Genomic DNA, 20,979 nt, shown 5'->3' with positions numbered 1-20,979 from the left:
AAATCTAAACACAAAAAAAAATCTATAACAAATTCCCAAATCAGCCAAGGAAAAAAAAAAAAATCAATCCCTTGCAAATTAGGATTCCTCAAAATGCAAAACAAAAAAACATTAGAATATAGAAAAAATTTTCAAATGGAGTTTGTACCGATCTTGCAGTGGATGGATTATGGAGGTTTGGAGAAGAAGTTGAAGAGTCTCTCCAAGAGAACGGATTAGTTCTTGCAAGCACTTCTGAATCTGATCTGATCCCATTTGCTCTACGTTTGCTCTGCTTTGATCCAATCTTCCCAATCTGAATCATCCCGTTTGTGAGTGGTTGAATTTAGAGAAAAAGGAAAGAATCAAGAAGATCAGGGTGAAGAAGTGCATGGGTGTTACAAACAAAGTGCTAAGAGAAAAGGAAGAATGAAAAAAAAAAAAAAAGAAAAAAAAAAGGAAGAAGGAGAGCTCTGTGGAGCGTCTTGGAGTTTGGAGGAAGTGGTAGGGAAAAAAGAGGAAAGAAGGAAAAAAAATAAAAGAGTAAGGGTAAGTGTGTGGAGGAAAAAAAAAGAGGGGAAAAAAGGAGAGAGAGAGAGAGAGAGAGAAATGCGGTACATGTGTGGAGGATAAAAAAAGAGGGGAAAAAAGGAAAAAAAGAAGAAGAAGGAAATGTTATCATAATATTTTCACAATACTTTCACAATAAATTTTAAGTGGTAAGTTATTATTAGCTACTATTGGTGAGAAAAAAAAAAATTTAGAAAGAAAAAAATAATTTTAATAGTACATTCAAATTAAAATCAGTATCAATTTTTATCACAATATTTTTCACAATACTTTCAAAATAAATCTTAAGTGGTTGGTTATTATTAGCTAATATTGGTGAGAAAAAAATAATTGTAATAGTACATTCAAATAAAAATCAGTATCAATTATTACAATATTTTCACAATAAATATTAAGTGGTAGGTTATTATTAGCTAATATTTATGAGAAAAAAATAATTTCACAATATTGATTTAAGTATGAAATAAACTTTTTTATATATACTTTGTCATTTTTGGTAATTTATCACTCAAATCACCACTTTTATAAGTGCTAGCCAAACATTCAGCTTTTTTAAAAAGCACTTTTTAACAGTTTTTGCCAAACACTTAGCTTTTACAAAAAGCCCAGTTTCATACCGCACTTTTTTAAAACCCCACTTTTTCAAAAAGCCTAGTTTAAAAAAGCTGAACCAAACTCACCCTTAAAAGCATTTCGTTCCTTTCCCTAAGTAAGTGATAGGCACCGATCTATGTTATTTCTCTTCTCGGGTCTGACTGATCTCATTCTTCTTCCTGTCTGCCTAGCCTTTCAAGGAAATCAAGTGGGCCTAGCCTTTGTTTAAATCTTCTCTAAGACCTTGACCCATTGGAAGCAGCCTTCAAAGTGCCAGAGGCGGATCTGGAATTGACTATTGACTCTCTCCACGTAGAAGTCCCCTTCTTCAATGAGCTTACGCTCCAAATCATCCTGCATAGACAACAAATACTTATCATCTGGATGAAACGACTCCAAAATACTGCACCATACCTAGGTGATAACAATTAACTACTATCCCATCTAAAAAACCTAACCAGATAGAAAACGGTAGTGGTATGATTCCACCAAGCGAGAAGGCCACCAAAATGTGCCTATACCAGTGTCGGTTATATTGAGGTATTCCTTAGCTGAAGATGAATACCGCTTATAGCTAGCCCCTTTAAGCCTCAAAGAGACTAGAAGGGAAGAAGATCCAATTGATTTCAACATAGGCATAAAAGCCATGCTAAATCGAGTTGACCAAATCATTTTCAATGACAAAGGAGATAACTCTCTGTCGTGAATGCAAAATTTCTTCACAAACTCAAGTCCACAATCTAACGTCAATGTTTTTGCCAAAGAGATTTTAAACTCGAGATGATTCATGATGTCATGATTGTGAGAGACCGCGCCCCCAACCTGTTTTATATAGTTTCGGGCCAAACCCATGTGAATGGGTGGAGTCGTGTTATTGCCTCTCAAAATGGAGGTTCGAATAGTTATATTTTCCCTTTTAGATTAAGGGTTTTACAATGGAGTCACCACTTATTTAATTATTGAAAAAATAAGAAAACCAAAATTGAAAAATTCCTCATTTTATTAATTTTCAATTGAATTTACATTGATCATAGGAAAATTATATGGCTTTGGTCCTAGATATAATCTAAGATAAAGTACATGGCTTTGTTTCCTAGTTACAGTCTAAAAATTGAAAATTACATGGATAAACATTTGATCCACTAACCCTTGATCTACGTTCGGATGCTATGTTACAAGGTGGGAAGGTGTTAAGCACTCACCTTGCCTGGTGAAACCGGTCTTTTAGACTATGGTGGTCAACATTCATATCATATCATCCAATATGTTATCAATCAATTTGCATGTTGAATTTAAAGTATGTGCATGTGATAAATCCTAATTTAATTTATTAAGCATTTCGCTTGGATTGAAAAATAAAGTATATTGAATGTGTGTGGATGGTGATATCCTAGATTCAAGAATTTAAAAGAATTATGAAATAAACATGTTTTTCATATTTTTATGTGGATTTAAGATCAAAACTAGTGTTTATGCATGAACATATGATGAACAACCAAGAATATGTGAAGAACACATAAGAACATTTAAGAACATTCAAACATATTGAAGATAATTTAAATAATTACTATCATGCTTTAATCCTAAATTCTCATTAGGGAAAGAGATTATACCTTTATGCAAGATCCATATGGTGGATGATGAGACTCTTTAGGGAAGTCCTAAGGGTGGAGGAAAAGAAGAGTTAGGAGAGGAAGAGTGAGTCTCACTTAATATCTTGAGTCTCAAGAAGACCAAGATATGACAAGACTACTCAACTTCCTAAAACTCAAGAGAGGAGAAGAGAGGGGTTTTTTTTTTTTTTTTTGTCTTGGAATGAAGAAAAGGGGGGATGTTTATATAGTAGTGGTGGAGGAAATATGAATGGAAAGCTATTAATGAGGGTTGACAAAGAATCATTAACCTAGACCTCATTTTAGCCTTGGGGAAAATTTGAAGCATTAAATGTAAAAATTGGTGGGAGTAAGGAGCAAGCCAAAATTCAGTTTTTCCGTAGCTGCTGTAACAGCCTGTAGAGCCAACTTCAAAAAATCATATCTGACTCAATTCTGATCGAAATTGCCTCGTTCTTATGCTCAAATTGAAGCCCCAGATGTCTAGTTTCTGGGAACATTAACCTCATTCACAGATTCAAAATAGTCTGAGAGATATCGATAAAATGGTGAGCAGATGTCATTTGTTAAAAAATGGTTTCAGCACAATTAACTTCAATAGGTCCCAAATCAGCTCCCAATTAACATTAAATGGCTCCAATCACTCCCATTTCAGACTTAATTGATTTCAAATTTACTCTAATTAAAAGATAATTAAACAAATTACTCATTGAATAATAAATGTTTAATTATTTAGTTAATTAGGTGTGTGCAACCCTACCATAAAATGTCGTCCTAACCAATCAATTATGACGCATCATTGATCTCAAATTGATTATACATATAACCAATTGAAATTAATTGTTCATAATCACATATGGTCGGACTCAATTTGTGATAGTGCATCTCAGTCATTAAAACTTGATTTGATGATAACTTTGAATCTGGTGGTCTGATTAGAGCTTATGACCAGTCAATTTGATCGTTACAACATCAAGATCATTTTGGTGAAATGAGATTAAGGATCTAATGACTAGAATCAAGATGCATATTTCCAAGGCAAAATTACCCTTTTACCCTCCATGTGAGGTTAAATGCGGGTTGCAAAATGGGATGTCAACAATGATAGACCTTCAAGACTTTCGGATCCCTGATAAGGATATCATCACTGAGGAGATTGAAACACTTTACCTAGAGAAACCTTTTCAGTGCAATACCACACCACAAAGTGATGGGCAAGCGCGAAAAGAAGCGAAGAAGAAAGGTAACCATTCACGTTGCCTAGCATTGAAACAAATGAATTTTGGGCCAATGCTTTTATTACGCTCCATCTCTAGCAAAAAAAAAAAAAAAAAGGCCCTCAAGCCACGCCTAGGGAGCAGCTTCACCTGCTGTCCTCCCCAGGCGCATCACAGTTCATTACCATCCCAATCCAGCTTTTCCCCACATCTGATTGATCAAGTTGACTCCTCTCTCGCTTCCAATTAGATTAAATCTACAATGCCATTAATTGGCAGTGAGAAGTCGAGTAGGCTAGCCGATGTAGCTATTGAGAAGTCAAGTGGGATAAGCTTATCTCTACTTAAAGAAAAATTTTAAAATAAAAAAATGCTCATCTCAACATGGTCTTTCTAAGAATATTCTTCTCAAAAAACCAAAATTGTTCACAACTTTAGTATTTACTATTGCTATATATATATAACCCCTCATCATCTTTTGAACTAACTCCGACACAACTTTATTAATATTTTCTTTCCTTTTTTGGTTGGCTTGTTTCTTTCCATATTTAATCATTATTTTCATGTCAATAATGCAGAGTAAGAATGGAGGTTTATCAGCTTGGGAGCCCGCAGGAGCTCAAGATTGGTTGGAAGTTAGTACCTTAATATATTGAAGTGTCGTTGAAATGTTCATTTGAATATTTATGCAAATATATTCACTCTTAATTATCATATATCAGTGGAAAATTTATTACCTTTTTTCCCCTTCTAGTTGCTTAATACCACAGAATTCTTTGAGGGTATTGTTGTTGAGCATGAGTATGTTGAGTGCACTGCATCAACAATCCAAGCTTTACTTTTGTTTAAGAAGTTGCACCCTGAACATAGGAAAGAAGAGATTGAGAATTCCATTCAAAAAGCAGTTGGATACATTTTAGACATACAACTGCCTGATGGTTCTTGGTATGTTCATGTACTAGTATACTAGATATCATAGTTATTGTTAATATGGTTAGATTAATTACATGATGAATTTGAAACATTTGTTTACTATTATTGTTATCATAGTTTTATATATAGATGTAACACAAATCAATTACAAGATGAGACTTTGCCGTAGGTATGGAAATTGGGGAATTTGTTTGATGTATGGTACATGGTTTGCCCTTGGAGCATTAGCTGCGGTGGTAAGGCTTACAACATTTGTTTTGCTATAAGTAAAGCTGTTGAGTTTTTAGTCAGAACACAAAAAGATGATGGTGGCTGGTCGGAGAGTCATCTTTCAGTCCCTAAAAAGGTAGTGTTTAACCGTGGATTTTGCTTTAGGCCTCTAAATTCTGTGTCTTTTCATACTTAATATCTTTCGTTACATCAATTTTGTTCAATGAAGTTTTTGTAGATCAACGATTTAATTTAAAGAAATTTATATCTATTCTTGTTTTAAATGAGATTTGTAGATGTTGTATAGATTCTTTGATCAAAATTAATATAACAAATTCTCTATGCATGGTCATAGATATATATACCTCTCGAAGGAAATCAATCAAACTTGGTACAAACTGCATGGGCAATGATGGGTCTTATTCATCCCAAAGAGGTTAGTTAAAAAAAGCACTAGTCTCTCTCTCTCTCTCTCTCTCTCTCTCTCTCTCTCTCTGTTTTTGCAACTCTACTTTTATTCTCTGTCTCTCTGTTTTTGCTACCCTGTACTGTTATTCTTTTATATTGCAAGTAATGTTTTGGTGGAATACAGTAATGCTACTGAACGTGCCTAAAAAGAAAGTTGCTGTTTTAGTGCTACACAACACTTGAAAAATGTGGCGGAATAGTTCTATTTATGAATGGTAAATTTTACAGTAACACTAAGTAAATGGTTTCACTAATCACTAGTTAGTTACCGACACTCACACACATCCCTTTAAGTCCAAGAAAGTCCAACCCGGAAGTGTTTTCACTAGTTTGCTACCGCATGCACATCCTCCTTCTCATCCAAAGTGGGCAAATCCAAAGCATATCTCTCATCTAACCCAATCTACTTAGGTGAAAAAGATAGCTTTAAAGTACCTAACATCTTGTTCCATGTTTTAACCCATTTCGTGAGCATTTGGGAAGCGTTGCGTTTGTGCGTTTGTGCATTTTGCTTAAAAAATGTGGGTCCCATGGCACTGTATATGGACCTACAAAAGTCATCAAAACACAAATTTCAATATAAAGTTTGGTCCCACAGCACTATTCACACATTTTAAAAATTATTTTGCTGGCACTGTATATGGACCTACAAAAGTCATCAAAACACAAATTTCAATATAAAGTTTGGTCCCACAGCACTATTCACACATTTTAAAAATTATTTTGCTACAGTACTTTCAGTTTTAGTTTTCACTTGTGTTTTGTTTCTCTTTTTAAGAAAAAAAATTTTTTTTTATCACTTTTCTTGTTGTATAATGCTACAAATATTACAAATTTTACCACATTAGTTTTATAAAATGATGTAAGTCATCACCAAAAAAGAAAATTCATATAATTTTCTATTATTTTGTTTAGTAGCACTAAGAACATTAGTATTGGTGGTGCTAAAAAGTTATATTGCTATTTTTAGCACTACTAAATACAAATTTATAGTCACATTGGTAGAGCCAAAGCCAATAATTTGGCTCCATAGCTATAGTGCACAGCCAAAAGTGGCTGTGCATTGTAGCTCACAGGTAAAAAAAAAAAACTTTAATTGTGTGTTCATACTACTTTATATTAAATATATTGTTTTATTCATGTGTTCACATTGTTGTAGTGAATATATTATTTTATTGTAGTGGATGTATTATTTTATTATGTTGTTTATAACATTTCATTATGTTAAAAGCTAAAATAAGATCACTGATGTTAGATGTTTTGTAAAGTGAAAAAGTAGGATAGATAAAGTAATTTTTGTGAAGTCATAATACTAAATTTATTGCTCCACTAATGTGGATGCTCTAATCACATTCTTACCATGTCAATTTTGTAATTATTATCAATTAATATTTTTTAGATTAATTTCGTTTTTAATATTGAATTTGAATCTTGCCCTCGTAGACTGAAATCTTGGCTTGGTCAATCGCTAAGTGAACTCTACTATAGATGTGAGAAGAATGAACATAATTTTTCGAATTTCAGAAGTACCTAAGAATTACTCTTGATTTAATGGGATTGATTATTATCTAATCCATCATGACTTTGACAAATTCAAAGCCATGCCCAACCACCATTGCACAATGATGGACTCACTCATATCTATAATTCAAGAGTTTATACGAAACCTGAAAGTAAGAAAAAAAGTAGTTCATACGAAACCTGAAAGTATGAAAAAAAAGTAAGACTACAGTGAGTTTATACGAAACCTGAAAGTATGAAAAAAAAGTAAGACTACAGTGAGTTTATACGAAACCTGCAAGTAAGAAAAAAAGTAGTTCATACGAAACCTGAAAGTATGAAAAAAAAGTAAGACTACAGTGATAAGAATTAGACGGTGAGGATTCGATTATCCCTTTTCTCAGCTCACTATCTACTGGCTGTAACAAAGCTAAGAGTTGTTTAGTGAATTTCTATTATTTATCAAAGTCCAATGGGCTATAAATTTGTATTTTCACACATTTGACTTTGCAATAAATACAAATTCGGGCTCTTTGGTTCACGCTACCTAATTAGGGCATGTTTGATAGACGGTAATAAGTGTTGTAATCTAATAGTTATTCACTTATTTTAGTTATTCTTTAGTTTGGTTATGTTTTTATTATAGTGAATAATCATTTCTTATGAATAGCTATTCTTCAAAATGAGGAATAACTATTCCTCTTTAAAAGGTTGTATTAGTTATTCCTTAGCAAGTGCAACAATTTTAAAACTTAATATATTTCCAAGTAAACAAACTTTCTTTATACATCTAACAATTATAAAAGTAAAAAATCATAAAAAATAACACATATCTCTTAAATTTAAAAATAACAATTTTTGAGGAAATATAATTGTATGAGTAAGAAATTTCCTAAAATAAATGTTAACTTTCATTCTAATGTTATGAGCCCGTTTGGATAAGTGCTTGCACCACGCAAATGCACGTTTTTGAATCAAAACGCAAAATTTCCATCGTTTGGCATTACAATTTTTTAGCGATTGCGTTTTCAAAAATGCCAAATTTGGCGTTTTGGAAATGAAATACAGTTGAACTTTTTCGAAACCTCAATTTTAAAAACTCATCACAATCCAAATTTAAAGGGTGTCAATACCTAAAATATCCTCAAAATTTTGCTTGATGATGAAATTATTGTTTAATGAAAACTTGTACTTGCTACTTGTTGTTTTTTCTCTATGCAAGTTGCAGAACAACATCACAGCAAAACTCCAATGGTAGCTAAGACACATTGGGTAGAGGCTTCTAGACCTAGTGTACCCAAATTGCATGTTGCATTATATATTAGAAGTAGAAAGAAGACGCACTGGTAAAGCTTCAATTGCACCATCTGCAAGCTCAATCACCACAAATAGAGAACACCACTGCTGCAAGTTCTTTCTTTCTCCCTCTTTTGTCAATTTTTCACTACGTTATTTGTGATTTGGGTTTCAACTTTTCAACTCTATTTTGTTTTTGTAGTTTAGAATAGATGGTAGGTTTGATTTGGGAAAGTTATTTTATTATTGAGTGGTGAACAGCTATAGTGGTGAGGTGACTGTATTGGTGAACAACTATAGAGGTGGGGTGACTATAATCTGACTAAAATTATTTTATGAGTGTACTTTGGTGTTAGAGTTGTGTCATATTTTGGTAATTTACGCTCAAACAATAATTTTAGACAAATATAGATCGAATGCTTAGTTGACAATAATAAACTTCTTTCTCAATGTTCTCATAAGTTTTGCCAAACACTTATAACTGATTTTAAAAATTGTGTTTTAAAAATACACATTTTAAAAATGCCCATTTTTAAAAACGCACTTTTTAAAACAACTTATCCAAACTGATCCTATAACTCACAACCAAACTAATGAATAAGTTTAGTTATTATATTACAACACATTTTATTCTTAGTAATAAAAATTACAATTTCTATCGTAATTCCCATTCAGTGTACCAAACGTACTCTTAATATTTTAATTTTACTTGCTTAGAAAGTGAAAGAGAGAGATCTAATTAATATCTAGATTTTTAAACGCAGAGAGAGAGAGAGAGAGAGAGAGAGAGAGAGAGAGAGAGCCCGGTGCAACATTTTTTCTATATAAGGAGGAGTTTCAACATGTCCAAGACCACAAAGCTACACAGGTCATAAAACAAAAGGACCCAGCACTCTTTCTTTTTTTTTTCTTTTTTTTTTTGTCTTCCAGGCCAGTTCTGCATTGTCCTGAAGTTCTAGCTAGACACAGAACAACTGTTTTGAGTACTGCAAATATGTCACAAAGGGTTCTTCGATTTCATCAATAAGAAGTGCATGACCAAAAAATCTCACACTCAGCCTCATGTCAAAGCATTGAGGAGCTTAAGGGAACAACTTTAGGTAAGGTCTTTTTGTTATATTTAACTATTAATTTAGAAAAATAAATCTAACTTTTGTTAAGAAAGCATTCAAGATTGCAACTATATTTTGATATCTCTAACTCTCAAATTTTTATAACATGTATCCTTTGGGGGAGACAAAACAAACACATGTTTCAAGTCATGTAAATGGTTCTTTTCATTATCATTTTTGGCATAAGAGTTACTATTATTTTGTAAAATTAACCCTCTAACACAACTTTGATATTAAAATAGGGCTGCATATATAATATTGGTCATAAGCCATAACTATATACATACATGATTTACTATCACTGACACATTGTTATATGCAAACGAAAAAGAAAATAGATATTGATATCGTTGAAGTTGAAAGAGAATGTGGAAGCTGAAGATAGGAGAGGGCAAAAATGACCCTTATCTTTTTAGTACAAATAACTTTGCGGGGAGACAAACATGGGAGTTTGACCCGGAGGCTGGTACACCAGAAGAGCGAGCTGAGGTTGAAGAGGCTCGACAAAATTTCCACAAAAATCGACGTCAATTTCCGGCTTGCGGTGATCTTCTCTGGCGAATGCAGGTACCTTAAACTAATGATTTTTCTGTCATGCACGGTCAAAACATTAATTTCACGTGTTTATAAGAATTTCTTTGGTACTTTTAAGGGTCTATTTAGATACTGTTTATTGCTAAAAATTGATAATTAAAAACTGAAAACGTTATAACAAAATAATTTTTAAATATATAAATAGTGCCAGGAGACCCAGTTGGATCCCGTGAACAGTGCATGGAACCCACACAAAAAGACAGCCGCAAAATCAAACGTGTTTGTATCCAAACTATCACTAAATGAGAGAAATTTTAATTGATATCTTTGACATATTTTAGTGAGCCATTTAGGAAAGGTTTTGTAGAAAAAAAAACTAATTTTTTGTCATCTTTTTCTATTATAGTTTGTTAATAATTGCCCTAAGGCAATGACAAAGTCAATACTTCGAGCTAAGGTGGCTTTAGTATAAAAAGAAAATTATTATGAAACTCCAATTAGTATGAAAAAAATTAAGGAATTCAATACCATACTAGTTGTAGTTTACTCCCTTTATTTAGGTATTATTTCTTACGTTTCCTACTTAAATTTTGTCCTATATATATAGATAATCCCAATATATTGACGTATCTCAAGTAATATAAAATTACATTATACACTCATTCCTAATCTTCCAGACCTTTCTTTTTCTACATTCATGCAATTAATGGGTGTATATATACACACACATTATATTCCCAATATATTAACGTATCTTAAGTAATATAATTTTTTTTTATACATGATAGAATTTTTAGTCAAGCCTAATTTAAGTATACTGTGTGTGAAATACCCTCCTAGAGACTTGAACCCCAGCCCTTGTTGTCACACCCCACAAGCATTTATATTTGTCGAGTGACCACCACACCAAGGATGCGCAGTGGTAATATAAAATTGATTATACACCCATTCCTTATCTTCCAGACCTTTCTTTTTTTATTTACTTTTTCTCCACTTTTTCTACATCCATGTGATTAATCATTTTTATTTCTCCCTAATTGGTAGATTGGGCTAAATTTTGGAACTTTGTTGTTAGACTTTTTTTTTTTTTTTTTGGAGTTTGTTATTTTTAAAGGGGCTAAATGTAATTTTATTGAACGAACAAATTGCTAAATTAGTACGTACCTATATGTTTATACTCTTTTTTTTTTTTTTCAAATTTTAGGAGGGGTCATTGCCTCCCAAAATCCAAAGCCGAAGACAAAGAATGACTTTATTCCTGCTCTAAGGACATCTATTAACATGACCTTTTGAACAATGATATGACTTGTCTTTATTTCATTCAATAACAATCTTACATGTCACAAGAATTTTAGCAAATTCTTTAAGTATCTTGCTTCAACCCATGATATAGTAATTACAAAAGTTCATCCATAATAGTTTTAGTCATGTAACATTTTTATTGAGTCATGTGACTTGTTTAAATAATACAGCTAGATATAGATAATTTTATAAATTGTCATGTAATTAATTGGAAAAAATAGTTCTAATCATGTTTGATTTGGTATTATTTGTTACTTGATCAAGTATTTTGATATTAATGGGTTTCTGAAGTGAAAAATAATTTTTGTAATTTTTTCATAGATAAAAGCCATATCATTAGAAAATATATATCAGATCACTATCTCTTTAGCCACGTAAACAATACCACTAACATCAGTTAATAAAAGAACTTATATAGTTTATTTTTTAAAATTTAAAGGACTAATAGTGCTCACTAAAATTTTGAGGAACCAATTGCGCTCAGGGGTAAATTTTAGAAGATCTATACTATAGTTTCGTGTTTTTTTTTACATTATCTAAAATGACAAATCATAATTAATGCAACATTATTTTCACATAAACTGCTGCTCGGTAAAAAAAAAAAACTGTGAAATTGGTTGTCTTTTTATTTTTATTTTTTTGTTTATTTGGAACAAGCGAAACTGAATTTTTGTTTCAAAAGCCAATGAAGAAAGTCTTACCTAACCTTTAATATTTTATTGGCGTTCCTTTTTTTTGAGGGAACAATATTTTATGGGTGTTGATTGTTGACTCATTCTACTTTTCAAGGATCCCATTTATGCAATAAATAAATAATGCCATCCAATAGTTTTTTTTGGTATTGAATAGAATCCAATAGTTTAACACTAGAACTTTTATAGGATTGGAGTATCCGAAATGGTGTAATAATGATTCTCAAAAAAAAAAAAAAAAAAGAGAAAAAAAGAAAAAGAAATGGTGTAAATTCAAAATATAATACACAGAAAGCATAAAATGAAAATCTCTTTTAGCGCCCCCACACACCCAAGAAAAATCGAATTATACTTTCAATAATAATCTCTTTATTTACCTTTACTTATTATCGTTCAAAAATCAGGGCAGGGATATTGATATAACTGCTTGCTTTTATTATGATAAGTTTCTTGCTAATATCTGATTGGGTCAAATCAAACCCATCCAATCTATAATCATATATAGGTTATTAGTAAAATATATATATATATATATATATATATATATATATATATTTTTTAAATAAATTATTATTCATACTTTTGTTGTTAGTTAGTTAGTGTTAGTTTGGATTGCGCTAAAAATGTTTTTCAGCGCGTTTGTGTTTTAAATAGTGGGTCATGTGCACTATTCACACATTTTAAAAAAAATTTACTACAATATTTTTAGTTTTCAGTAATAAGCAGTATCCAAATAGATCCTTAGTAACTTATGTAGTTGACTTGATTTTGTAAGCTTCGCGTGTGTTACATCAAGTGCTATTACCAATTTTATTTAAAAAATATTTACTAACTGATGATATTATAATGAATGAAAATGCATGATTGATATCACTTCTCAACAATATAAAAAATACCATTTTTAATTATTTTATTTTTTAAAACTTAAAAAATAGACACATTAGTTCGTAAAAATATATAGTATCACTAGAATTACTCTTTCATCAATAACCATATAATCGATATTATCTTTGAATTGAGTGGGCATATAAATGTATAGTTTGTACATGGGCATTTCGTTGATTTGTTTAATTTTTAAAATTTTGTTTGCTAATGACTTAGGAATTATTGAAATGATTGCAGTTTTTGAGGGAGAAAAACTTCAAAAATACAATTTCCCCAATTAAGATTGAGGACGGAGAGGAAATCACATATGAAAAGGCCACAATTACATTGAGGAGGGCTGTCCATTTCTATGCGGCCTTGCAGTCTTGTGATGGCCATTGGCCTGCTGAAAATGCTGGCCCGTTGTTTTTCCTTCCTCCTTTTGTGAGTTGCATCATTATCATTACTAAGCTTTCAATATTGTTATTAATTTATTATCATTATAATTTGCCAAGTAAATATACATCTCTAGAATACCTTCTAAGTTTGAGTTGACTGTGAACAATGAAATTGTTCCAAATAACATCCTTGCTAGTGAACTATTTTGGCTTTCAACTTGATATAACTGCTATTTTTCTTGTATTTGATCCCAAAAATGTAGGTATTATGTTTTTACATTACGGGACATCTTAATACTGTATTCCCAACTGAGTATAAAAAAGAAATTCTTCGTTACATATACAATCATCAGGTATATATTCTTGAAAGTTTAAAATGTTTATTGAATCAATAAGAATAGAGATTTTGCGAAAATTTTCACTTTCTGTTTTTTGTTTTTAGAATGAAGATGGTGGATGGGGATTTTACATAGGAGGGCACAGCATCATGTTTTGCACAATCCTCAGCTACATTTGTATGCGAATACTTGGGGAAGGACCTGATGGTGGTCAGGACAATGCTTGTGCAAGAGCAAGAAAATGGGTCCTTGATCGTGGTGGTGCAACACACATATCTTTTTGGGGAAAGTCCTGGCTTTCGGTATGACTATTTATTTGTGAAGATTCACATAAAATTAGAGTTAAATACTCAAAATATTTTATATTTTTAATTAATATATAATCATATTTATTTCACAATTTGAGAAATGAACATATTTGGTTTCAAGTACTCACCATGCATGATGACTTTTTACTGATATTTAACACTAATATGTGATGTCCTGTAAATTGTAGATACTTGGTGTGTTTGAATGGGCTGGGGCCAACCCAATGCCTCCGGAATTTTGGCTTCTTCCTCCATATGTTCCCATGTATCCAGGTTTATACAATATATGATTACTTCTTCATTAAGTATTTTAAATCATTATTGCATGTGGAACCTGTCTAAAATCAATTAAGTCAATGTTTAACAGAGTTAGTTCATTTCTTTGATGCCTTTGTCACTACAAAGGTTTAACATTCTTTTTAATGCACCAAATTCTATTAATAACATATCAATTTTGTGGTGCCCAAAATGCAGCCAAAATGTGGATCTATTGTCGGTTGGTGTACTTGCCTTTTTCATACTTATATGGGAGAAGGTTTGTTGGGCCAATCACACCTCTTATTCTTCAATTAAGGGAGGAACTTTATACTCAACCTTACAGTGAAGTTAATTGGGCCAAAGCACGTCACCAATGTGCAAAGGTGAGTTTACATTTGATGAGGAGATAGCACCATGAGAAGACTTCAATTGAAGAGTTAATATGATGTATAAGGACATAACATGGCCCAAAAGTTAAGCCATTAGGTTTGGACCCAGTTATATTATATTTATCACTCAATCTTGTCATTAGTATCCAATCTAGAAATTTAATACTTAGATAATCACGTCACTCACTCATCAATATTCCAACAATTTTCATGGTTGATAATTGTGAAATGACATTTACCATATAGTCTTTTAAATATATCTTTCAATGCATTCATTAAGTTTTTTTTTTTTTTTTTTTTTTTTTTTGTGTGTGTGTGTGTGTGTGTGTGTGTGCTGATGCATTGATTTTGGAAATCAATTACTACAGGAGGATATCTACTATCCGCATCCTTTGATACAAGATCTACTTTGGGATAGCCTATACATATTAACTGAGCCTATTCTCACTCGTTGGCCTTTAAATAAATTGGTTAGAGAAAAAGCTCTTAAAGCAGCAATGAAGCTCATTCACTATGAAGATGAAATCACTAGATACATTACCATTGGGGTTGTGGAAAAGGTAATGTGATTCTATAGTGCTCTAGAAAAGCTATAGACATGGTTAATTTGGGCTATATAATATTCCTCCTAATACCGTTTGCATTGAACAGTCGATGTGTATGCTTGCTTGTTGGGTTGAAGATCCAGATGGGGATGCTTATAAGAAGCATCTTGCTAGGGTGAAAGAATACATATGGGTTGCTGAAGATGGAATCAAGGCACATGTTAGTACACATTTTATGCAAAACAATTGCAGAACTTTTTACCTACCCATTTGCATGAATTGCTGACTTTGATATATGCAATTTGTGTGTAGAGTTTTGGTAGTCAATCGTGGGATGCGGGTTTTAGTATTCAAGCTCTTTTAGCTAGTGATCTCATTGATGAAACTGGTCCGGTATTGGCGAAAGGGCACGAGTTCATAAAAAGATCCCAGGTTTGATTTTCAATTCTTAAATCATAAAAGTCTACGTTTTTGCTTAGGAAAGTCATTTTCAATATATCATTTGGAGTTATTGTGTTCCCCTTAAACAATGTAAAGGTTAGGAACAATCCTGCTGGAGACTTTAGAAAAATGCATCGTCACATTTCTAAAGGATCATGGACTTTCTCTGATCAAGATCAAGGGTTACAAGTTTCTGATTGCACTGCAGAATGTTTGAAGGTAAATAACTCTGTTTAATTCTTCTTCAGACTCTATTGTTGCTACTTGTCTATAATCATTGTGTGACCAAATTCTCCTTTACTTCACAGTGCTGCTTACTTTTTTCAATGATGCCACCTGAAATTGTCGGTGAGAAAATGGAACCTGAACAGCTGTTTGATGCTGTTAATATCTTACTTTATTTACAGGTGAGGATTAACTTTTCCAATAATGATAAATACCACTTGTAGCAAAAACATATGCCCTTGGGAAGAGACGAATTTAATTGATTTTACCATTAGTGCTAACGCATTTCCCTCATAAATGGACCAAGATTTAATAAGTATCAACCAAGACCTTTAACTTGTTAAATTAATGAGAGTTATAGTCTAATTGCTATGATATCATTATAAACTATCACTCTTCCTAAAAGTTCAAACAATCATGAATTGGTTAACTAATCATCTAACCATTAGTCTAACATAGCGTCGTATATTTCTATTTGCTTATTTTGCATGCGTAGGCGTAAATAAAAGCTACCATTATTATAGGTGGATCTAAAAATGCTGAAAATTACTTGTTCAAATCTAGAGAGACTTGATCTAAGAATGTTCTTCTTAAAAAACAAAAATTGTTTACCATTTCCAATATTTACTATATATGTATATGAGTTGAGTTCAAGTTACACCTAGTATAACTCTAAGTAATGTTACACCACCTAATAACTTGTTATAGAATTCAAATTTTAAAAATCTCACCACTGAGTTACGTATTCTATATGTTCTTAACACTCATATTAATTTTCATGTCAATTGGATATTATTTATCATTCTTTCTATAAACTCATCCTTTATAGATTATTTTAAACTATAAAAACTTAAATTTAAATAATTGATTGATTAAATAACTTTTAATCTTTTATCACTTTAAAATTTTGCAAGTATGTAGAATATACAAAGATAAAATAATCTAACGGTAGATTTGTTAAAATTACTATCTAATTAAAAAATACTGAGTGGTATAATATTATTTAAAATTACACTAGGTATAATTTGACCCAACCATATATATATATATATATATATATATATATATATAGACACACACACACACACCCTCATCATCTTTTGAACTAACTCTGAAGCATCTTTGTTAATGTTTCTTTGTTTTGCTCTTTTTTTTTTTTTTTGGTGGCTTGTTTCTTTACATATTTAATCATTACTCTCGTGTCAATAATGCAGAGTAAGAATGGAGGTTTATCAGCTTGGGAGCCCGCAGGAGCTCAAGAGTGGTTAGAAGTTAGTACCTTAACATTTTGAACTGTCGTTGAAATGTTCGTTTGAAAATTTATGTGAATATATTCACTCTTAATTATCATATATCAATGGAAGATTTATTACCTTTTTTCCCCTTCTAGTGGCTTAATCCCACAGAATTCTTCGAGGGTATTGTTGTTGAGCACGAGTATGTTGAGTGCACTGCATCATCAATCCAAGCTTTACTTTTGTTTAAGAAGTTGCACCCCGAGCATAGGAAAAAGGAGATTGAGAATTCCATTGAAAAAGCAGTCCAATACATTTTAGACATACAAATGCCTGATGGTTCTTGGTACGTTCATGTACTAATTTACTAGATATTATTACGTGTAAACGCACTTTTGGTCCCTACATTTAAGGCCGATTATCATTTTGGGCCCTAGGAATGCCATTCGAAAATAAAATCTAAAGTTCCACGGTGCAAATTTGTTTGGTTTCACTAGCCATACTGAGACATGCTTTCACTAAGTGTTAGATCTTTAAAAGAAAATTGACAACCTCAGCAAAAGAAAAAAAAAATTACTACTAGGCTATTTGCAGTGGGGGATATGAATATAATGATAGTTCTTTGTATCTATTATGTGGTAGGGTCTTTGGAAGTAGTGTCATTCTCAATCTTTAAAGTAGAAAAAGTTTTTTTAGTTCTTGTTTTTAATTTTTTTTTTAATTTTTTCGGTTTGAATTAAAATTGAGAATTAATTTTTTTTGTTATTTTTTATTTATTTAAATGCTGATATTGCATTTTAAAAAAATCAAATACATTTTTTTTATTGTTATTTTCTTAGTCACATCAGCATCTATCAAGCCAACAGTTTGCTTCGTTTGCCACGTATGTATGGAAATTAATCACAAATTAATTACATGATGACTCTTTGTGGTAGGTATGGAAATTGGGGAATTTGTTTTATGTATGGTACATGGTTTGCCCTTGGAGCACTAGTAGCAGTGGGCAAGACTTACGACAATTGTTCTGCTATACGTAGAGCTGTAAATTTTTTACTTAAAACACAAAAAGATGACGGTGGCTGGTCGGAGAGCCATCTTTCATGCCCAGAAAAGGTAGTTTTTAACCATGGATTTTGCTTTAAGTCTCTAAATTCTTTATCTTTTCATATTTAATATCTTTAATTACATCAATTTGGTTCAATTAAGTTTTTGTAGATCAATGAGTCAATTTAAAGAAATTTATATCTATTCTTGTTTAAATGAGATTCTTTGATCAAAATTAAAATAACAAATTCTCTATGCTTGGTTATAGATATATATACCTGTTGAAGGAAATCGATCAAATTTGGTACAAACTTCATGGGCAATGATGGGTCTTATTCATGCTAAACAGGTTAGTTTATGGTTTAAAAAATTATCATTACATATATATAAATATATATATCGTGTTATCTTATGCTTTTCTTGAATAATTCTAAAAATAAAATTTTACTTGTAATAGGCTGAAAGAGACCCGACACCTCTTCATCGCGCAGCGAAGTTGATAATCAATAACCAATTGGAAAATGGAGATTTTCCTCAACAGGTATATTTGTTTAACATAACTTCAATAAAAAATAGAAGGAAAATGATGCTAACTAGAAATATGAAAACTGACAATAGCATAGATATCATTCTTCCATTATGGAACATAGTTTTTTCCCTTGACTAATAAACTTTATAGTAGTTTGCAAGTTGCAACACAACTAATAAAGCTATCACTTCCTATTCTTATTTTTAAAAAAAGGCAGAAAAGAATGTAAAAAAATATGACGTATTATACTTTGCTTAAATTTTACTTCCAATAATTCTAATTAATCATTAATTACTTTTTTGTGGCAGGAAACCACAGGAGTCTACTTGAAGAACTGCATGTTGCATTATGCATTATATAGAAATGTTTTCCCAATGTGGGCTCTTGGAGAATACCGCAAGCATGTTCCATTGCCATCCAAAACTTTATAACTAAGAGTGTCGTAGCGAGTTCTTAATTATTTTACCATTATGCATCATATAGTTGTTTGTCTTACCCACCAGTACTTTATCTTTCTTTAGCCACTATTAGTGTCTACATAGAAGTTTTTAATGGCCACCTAAATAAAATGGGAGTAAGGCCTACAATATCATATTTTACTAGCATGTAACCCGCACTTATACACATAAGCATTCAATAATTGTGATGATGAAATATTCATCTCAGTTTCCACACTAAGCATTATGAATGGAAGTCACTTAGCACAAAAAATTTAAAAATTAATTGGACAAATAGAATAAAATTAGACTGCAATTGTGAATTTGATTTGATTTGAATTCTAAAATTGTAATTCAACTTTGTGATATATGTGATTATATATATATATATATATATATATATATATATATATATATATATATATTCTTTTCTTTTTTGTAGTTTGAGATGTTACTATAAGTTACAGTTTAGAGAATGCACTATTCGCTACTAAATGCAATATTTGTTGTAAAACTTACCCATAAGATTAATTTTGTGGCTTGAATTGTTGTTGTTTGTATTTACCCCTTACTCATCATAAGCGCCACATCATCAACAACATCAATTGAAAAAGCTTACTAAATGATAGTACATTAAAATTAAAAATTAACAAAAAAAAGTACTTTAAATTCCCAAAAAATATGAGTGAATGAATATTTACCATAATTGACACCATAATTATATTATTTATGAAGTCTATGGGTCTTTATAAAATCCATTTACCGAATATTCATAAAAAATTTATGAGGAGTTGAAGGTTTTATCATGTTAATTGACTAAAGGGAAAAACTTAGATTCTCGTGTTCCTTAGGTTCCCCTTTAAAATTTCAACACCTATCTACTTTAAAATAAATAAAAAATAAAGAACCTCACATTCTGTCTCATCTTGATTTGGCTATACTTGTATGTAGCCAACCCTGTTAGCTTCACATGAGAGCCTTTTTCTAAAGGCTAAAAAGGCACTCATTAGTTAGCTCAACCCCTTTACTGTTCAGCTTTGCTGCCTATTAAGAGAATAGGTCCCATTCAAGTGGCCCGCCCTTATTCATCTATACTAGTTGCCACGCAAGACCCAATAGGAACAATTTCTGTGCTTCTCTCTAGATAAGAAGCAGAATGCTCCATCGCCTATAGCCGTATCCTCTACCGATGACATCGTCGTATGCTCGACATTTGTTGTCCTGGTTTATATCCAGGAGTAGTCTTATAGTTGATCTGTCACCCAACCTACTTAAACAACCTAAAGGCTTGGCCTGTCCCGTTTGGAGAATGAGTCTTATGGCATAGCTTAGTAAGTTATTCTTGTAGTTTAGATAAGATTTGGACTGCAACTTTTCTAAAAGTATGGTTCTTGCCTTCCTCTCTCATCCCTTCTTGGAGCTCGTGCATTCGTTGGGTGATCCCTTGCTCTCATGTTCGAGTGTTTGCTCGTCGTTTAGGCTAGTGAGTGAGACTTTTGCTCATTGCAATCACCTTTGGGGTTCTTTGGACCTAGATAGTACTAGGACCCTTGTGCCCTACCCTTGATTAGATAAAGCTGCTCACCCGAAGGCAGCCCTATGACCCACAACTCAAAATAAGCCTTGCAACGAGACGTAAACATTCCCCATGTTGTGGTTCCCTCTAATCCGTTCCCGGGCTGGGTTAGGGAAACATCCGAGTGATTGCCTTTACGAATCCAAACGTGCTTACAAGGCGCACAATAATAAGACCAATAAAGACTTCATAAGAGCCATTTGAGCTGCATATCGTAATGCTTCTAGAAAGGCATATTTTGAATATAGAGGAGTGAAAGTTCCTAAAATCAACGAGTTGATCATACCCTTCTTTAAACCATACGAGCACGTCCTTTGTCACCCCCCATTACACTTTCGGCTCTATACCCTAACCCAACTTGCTTTATCACCT

The 20,979-nt window shown here is 32.0% G+C and overlaps 1 protein-coding gene across 1 annotated transcript; it reads left to right on the top strand.

The window, feature by feature from the left end:
• The first annotated feature begins 9,828 nt into the window (after positions 1-9,828).
• LOC142636297 (beta-amyrin synthase-like) lies at positions 9,829-19,025 on the top strand. The gene is made up of 17 exons (XM_075810469.1): positions 9,829-10,059; positions 13,143-13,328; positions 13,546-13,635; positions 13,725-13,922; positions 14,117-14,201; positions 14,403-14,569; positions 14,944-15,135; positions 15,227-15,340; positions 15,433-15,552; positions 15,658-15,780; positions 15,870-15,968; positions 17,001-17,057; positions 17,177-17,367; positions 17,957-18,134; positions 18,334-18,414; positions 18,523-18,606; positions 18,903-19,025. The coding sequence occupies exons 1-17, from the start codon at positions 9,859-9,861 to the stop codon at positions 19,023-19,025; spliced, it is 2,289 nt and encodes a 762-aa protein (XP_075666584.1). The 5' UTR covers positions 9,829-9,858.
• Positions 19,026-20,979: the final 1,954 nt, after the last annotated feature.

Source organism: Castanea sativa, chromosome 5 (assembly GCF_040712315.1).
Source record: "Castanea sativa cultivar Marrone di Chiusa Pesio chromosome 5, ASM4071231v1".
In the NCBI taxonomy this organism is placed as follows: Eukaryota; Viridiplantae; Streptophyta; class Magnoliopsida; order Fagales; family Fagaceae; genus Castanea; species Castanea sativa.
This window is presented reverse-complemented; position numbering and strand designations above follow the sequence as displayed.

What these genes read in the sequence shown, in the direction of transcription:
- LOC142636297 (XM_075810469.1), top strand. Translation starts at nt 9,859, where the DNA reads ATGTGGAAGCTGAAGATAGGAGAGGGCAAAAATGACCCTTATCTTTTT. An exon ending in CCATTGGGGTTGTGGAAAAG is followed by an intron (nt 15,136 to 15,226) that starts GTAATGTGATTC and finishes TGCATTGAACAG; the next exon opens with TCGATGTGTATGCTTGCTTG. An exon ending in ATCTTTCATGCCCAGAAAAG is followed by an intron (nt 18,135 to 18,333) that starts GTAGTTTTTAAC and finishes GCTTGGTTATAG; the next exon opens with ATATATATACCTGTTGAAGG.